Source organism: Ziziphus jujuba, chromosome 1 (genome assembly GCF_031755915.1).
Source record: "Ziziphus jujuba cultivar Dongzao chromosome 1, ASM3175591v1".
Classification (NCBI taxonomy): domain Eukaryota; kingdom Viridiplantae; phylum Streptophyta; class Magnoliopsida; order Rosales; family Rhamnaceae; genus Ziziphus; species Ziziphus jujuba.
The window spans coordinates 7,262,814-7,268,631 of record NC_083379.1 but is presented as its reverse complement, the minus strand read 5'-3'; the positions used below and the strand labels follow the sequence as shown (position 1 = coordinate 7,268,631).

The following is a 5,818-nucleotide window of genomic DNA, read 5'->3' as shown; positions in this document are numbered from 1 at the left end:
AGATATCAGTACCTTTCCTTCTATAAATTTTCATAGGTACTTTTCTTTTGGCTTCAACATTCCTAGCGAGATACAATGGGTGCTTTGTTATTGTTTGTGCTTTCATTAATTTTTAACCATCGATTGGAGGTTCTTGCATTGGCTACTTCATCTGATCATGGTAACACGCATAACCTCCATTTCTACATTTCTGTTTCATATATATCATATGCTGCCGAATTACTTGTAGCTAATTATATTTTTGGATTGCTTAACTGATTATTTTTGTCTTTTTATATATGATGTTCGTTTGTATTTTGTTTATTAATTTCTTCTCTCGCTTGATGTTTTGCAGATTTCAGTTACTTGGAATCTGTATACAATGCCAGTGATCTACCATTAAAAGAAGAATATGACTACATAATAGTAGGAGGAGGCACAGCTGGCTGTCCTTTGGCTGCAACTCTATCGGCGAACTACTCGGTTCTTGTCCTGGAAAGAGGCAGTGTTCCTTCTTCATACCCACTGGTCTTGACCGCGAACGGGCTATTAGCGAATCTCATGCAGGAAGACGATGGTAAAACACCGGCTCAGAGGTTCACATCAGAAGATGGTGTTGCAAATGTCAGAGGAAGGGTCCTGGGTGGTAGCAGCATGATCAATGCAGGATTCTTCTCTAGAGCCGATGACCAATTCTATAATGAATCTGGCATTCAATGGGACATGGATATGGTCGAGAAGGCATATCAGTGGGTGGAAGACACTATTGTGTTCAGCTCCAATTTGTCTGCTTTTCAATCTATTTTCAAACAGGCTCTGCTTGAAGCAGGAGTTGGCCCTGACAATGAATTCAGTGTGCAACATATTGTCGGAACCAAAGCTTCTGGTTCAACCTTTGATGACCAGGGAAGGAGACATGGAGCCGTGGAGCTTCTCAACAGAGGAGAACTCAAGAACCTAAGAGTTGCAGTTGAGGCCTATGTGGAGAAAATCATCTTCTCTTCCAATACATCAGGTGGGTAGCTAGCATACATTGTCCATTTTTCTCCTATCTAGTAAAGTCATTACCTTATTAAAACTATATAAATTTATATAAACATAAATATGTATATATATATATATATATTCTTTTTTTTACATTCATAAATGAATATTGCTGTGCACTGAAACGCAGGCTTTTTTGCTACTGGGGTCATATATAATGATTCAAATGGGAAGACTCATGAGGCATTTGCAAGAGATGGAGGAGAGGTGATATTGAGTGCAGGGGCAATTGGGAGCCCTCAGCTTCTTCTTCTCAGTGGAGTTGGTCCAGTTCCTCATCTTTCATCCCATGCAATTCCAGTAATTAGCCAAAATCCCGATGTGGGAAACCATATGGCGGATAATCCCCGTAACAACGTCAACATGGTAGTCCCATTTGCATTGGATCCATCGGTTCCTCAGGTGGCAGGAATCACCAATGATTCCAATTACATACAGGCAATATCCTCCGTCGTCCCATTTTCTTTTCCTCAACCTTTTAGCCTTTTTCCAAATGGAACCACTCCTTTACAATTGAGTGTGGCAACCATTGTTGAAAAGTTCTCTGGACCTTTGTCGAGTGGCTCCCTCCGGTTGGTTTCGTCGGCTGAGGTCAAAGTCAGCCCAACTGTCCGATTCAACTACTTCGAAGAACCAGAGGACCTTGCTCGCTGTGTAAGAGGAATGAGGAAGGTGGGTGATATGCTGAGGACCGACGCCATGGAAGGACTCAAGTTTGAAGATTTGGAGGGTGTAGAAGGCTTCAAATTCCTAGAACCTTCTTTGCCAAGAAACCTCTCTGATGATGCATCAATGGAGTCGTTTTGTCGAAGCACAGTCACGACCTACTGGCATTACCATGGCGGTTGCGTGGTGGGAAAGGTGGTGGATGCTGATTTGCGGGTGGTGGGTACAAATTCACTTCGAGTGGTAGATGGATCCATATTCAATACATCACCAGGAACCAACCCTCAGGCAACTCTCATGATGATTGGCCGGTAAGTATATTAATCTTATTGATCATATTAGATGCCTTTAGTGTTATTGTTACTATTATTATTATTATTATTATTAGTATTATTTTAACTTACTTTTTGTCATTCTGTGAATTTTTGGACAGGTACATCGGCCTTAAGATGTTGCAGGAAAGAGAGGCAGCAGCGAAATAGATTGAACATTGTGATCATGCTTCCCTTTTTTAAGTCTCGGAATTTGATAAATTAAAGACAACAGTAATCAGGGAAATAAATTTGCCAAACGACTATTTCTCTCAAGAATATGTTCTATAGTCATGGTGGTTCGGTATTTAGAATAAATATGCAATTATTTATAATGGTTTGTAATTCTTTATTGATTGAATGTTTATATTAAATTTATTGATAAAAATAAGTTGTACTGGTTTGGTTATTGAAACCTGTTTTTTAATTTGATTTTCTTTTATTTGATAAATGGACTCAAACTCATGATTATTGCATGGAAATGAAAAACAAACAATTCTAATAATAGCATAAATTTTTGGAGCATTTTTTTCTTCCTTTTGCCAAAATTTAATGGAGTAAAGATGAAAAAATTCCATAAGAAAAAAAAAAAAAAGGAAGACAATGAAATATAATTCAAAAATGCTATGTCACAATTATTGATCATTGTGGAATCCATATATCATTTGATAATTTAAATTGCTACTCAAAAATATTCATTTTTAAAAAATAGATATTAGAATTAAAATTAATATATAATTAAATATATTAATTAACATTTATCATATTTATAATTATTTCATTATTAATCATTAGCACTCATGATAAATAACATAACTAAAAATAATTTATTTGAAGATCCAACTTTTAACTAACCATGATATATGATAAAGTTAAAGTATGCTTGTCATAGTCAACTTTTATTTTTGGGGTCAAAGATATAATTTCATTCAAACAAAAGAAATTATATGTGATTATATGAATGATGAAATAGAAAAATGAGAACAGAAGATCTCATCTAGAAATGGTATTACTATTCTGTATGTCAAAGTCAACTTAGATATATTGAAAAAAATAAGTCAACTTAGATATGTTTATACAAATTGGAGAATATATGATTGCAATATTTTTTATTTTTAATTTCTTATATTTTGAAGGTAGGAGGATGCAATTCCTGATAATTGTCCAAAGAAACAGATTTACAACTTGGCTGTTTTTTTTTTTTTTTCTTTTTTCTTTTTTGCTTTTCATTTTCTATATAACAATATATTTTATATCATACAGACATGCTTGTCATAGTCAACTTTTATTTTTGGGGTCAAAGATATAATTTCATTCAAACAAAAAGAAATTATATGTGATTGAACGAATGATTAAATAGAAAAATGAGAACAGAAGATCTCATCTATGAATGGGATTACAAACACCTATTATGTATGTCAAAGTCAACTTAGATATATTGAAAAAAAATAAACCAACTTAGATATGTTTATATAAATGGAAGAATATATCATTAGTAATTTTTTTTTTTAATTTCTTATATTTTGAAAGTAGGAGGATGTAATTCTTGATAATTATCCAAAGAAACAGATTTATAACTTGGCTGTTTTTTTTTTGCTTGTCATTTTCTATATAAGAATATATTTTATATCATACAGTCATGCAAAACGAACTCTCCCCTAATTCACCCAAAAAAAAAAAAAAAAAAAAAGGAACACTCTGCGTTATATGGGCATGGGCTATGTAAACTTTTAATGGGTCTCATTAGGGTTAAATGTTTTAATGGGCTATTTAAACTTTTAATGGGTTTCATAAGGCCATATAATAGTAATCTTTAATTGGACTGAAAATCAAACTTTACACAAACCGGCAAAATTCCTCCGTTTCGAATTTGAAATTTCCTTTACTGCAAAAAGAACTTGGACGCAATTGTATCTTGTCTATAGGTTTAAGAAACGAGAGTCATGCTATACAACTGGGGTATAAAAATTATTATGTATGGGAATTCGAGTAAAAAATGAGGATTTGGAACAAAATTGAGCTGAGAATCTGTGGGGTGAAAACAATGCAAGGTGCTGTACAAACATGGTTTCGTTACAACTTTTTTTTAAAATTTTTTTTTCTCAAATATATGTGAAATTGAAGTATTAATAAGGGGTGACTAGAGTTTGTTATGCATCTAGGCCAACTACGGAGAACTATTTTTTTTTTTCTTTCCTATAAGTCTATATTTGTTTAAAATATCTAATAAACTATAGCTACTACTAATTAATATTTGAGGTAATTAAATTACATGTGATTAGAAAGAAAAAATAAAAAAACAAAAATATAAAAGCAACCATGCTATCAAACAACTGTCAAATAAATTAATAATTGTGGACTTAACATAATCAATTACTCACTTACATGCCCTATTTATACCATTAATGGGATTGACTTATTTTATTATTTTATAGTACAGCTCTTGGTCACATACTCTCTATAAGACTCCAGTTGGCCCATTGGACTGGAGGACCAACTCTCTTTATAAGCCTATTGACTTACCCATATTTTTTCTAGTATTATTATATTATTAAATTATTAGTATTTTATGTGTGTTAAAAATTAATGGGTAAATGTGACTTGCAGAGACTATAAAAGGTCTAGGGCAAGCAAACAAATATATACCATACGGTATTTTGATATTAGGGTTTTTAGAGATCTGAGAGTGGTTTGAGAGTAGTGTGTTCATAGGCACTACTTTACATTGTTTTCTATTTTGCAGGATTAAATATTTAATTTGTTAATGGCTGCATTTGGAAGTTAGTAATTTATGATTTATGGAATTTATTATGTATATTTAGATCCACAAATTCTAACAATTGGTATCAGAGCATAGTTAATATGCATAATAAATTTTCCTTCTGATTTGTTTTCGTTGTATTTTGATTATACTCGGATTGCAACTATATGTTTTATTCGGCCATTGATCTTTGATTGTGTAAATTGATTACATGACGATCATTTTTAATTATTTTCCTCCTTATGGATCTGTGGTTCCAGAACTCAAATACGTGATTTACGTTGCTTTACATTAATTTTTCTTTTCTTTTCTTTTCTTGATTTGTATACATGTGTAAATTATAAGATTCAAGATTATGTAGTTTGTATATACATGCCCGATTGCCATTAAAAATAAAAAATAAAAATAAAACTTGTAAATATCGGGCATGTATTTGTTTTGCAAAATTTTGGGGAAAATTTGTTTTGGATGAATTCATGACCTGGGTTAGCTTTGAAATTGTTTTTCGGTTTGAATGGAGTGAATTAGACTAATTAATTTGGTGCAAAACCTTGTAAAATTGATTATTTATGAACCTTCCATGGCCGAATGTTTTCTTGCTTGGGTGTTTGCTTTGAGTCAAATTTGAACCAAATTGATTTGTGGAAATTGTTGCCTATGGAAAGATGAATCGAACGCCATCGATATCGTCGGAAACGGTGGCCGGAACTGCGAGATATGGCCTGGTAAGACTTCGGGTCGAGTGACCCATTGGGATTGGAACTGGATTGCCCATGACCCGGGTGGGCTGAGGAGACGAAAGAAACGGCATGCAGTTTTTTATCTGCTGATGTCATCGTGCTGACGTCAGCAGCTGAAATTATAAATATAAAAATTAAAAAAATAAATTTTTTTTTGGGGTTTATTTATTTGTTTATTTATTTATCTATTGTTTGATATTAAATAAATATATATATATATATATATATATAGATATATTATTGTTATTTGTTTATTTATTCTATACCAAATTTCTTGAATTAAATTTAAATATCTATGCATGAAAATTTTGATTGTG

At 32.5% G+C, this 5,818-nt stretch overlaps 1 protein-coding gene across 1 annotated transcript; it reads left to right on the top strand.

The window, feature by feature from the left end:
* Positions 1-2,427, top strand: LOC107407673 ((R)-mandelonitrile lyase 1). Its single transcript, XM_048463251.2, has 4 exons — positions 1-160; positions 335-994; positions 1,154-2,000; positions 2,123-2,427. The coding sequence occupies exons 1-4, from the start codon at positions 76-78 to the stop codon at positions 2,169-2,171; spliced, it is 1,641 nt and encodes a 546-aa protein (XP_048319208.2). The 5' UTR covers positions 1-75; the 3' UTR covers positions 2,172-2,427.
* Positions 2,428-5,818: the final 3,391 nt, after the last annotated feature.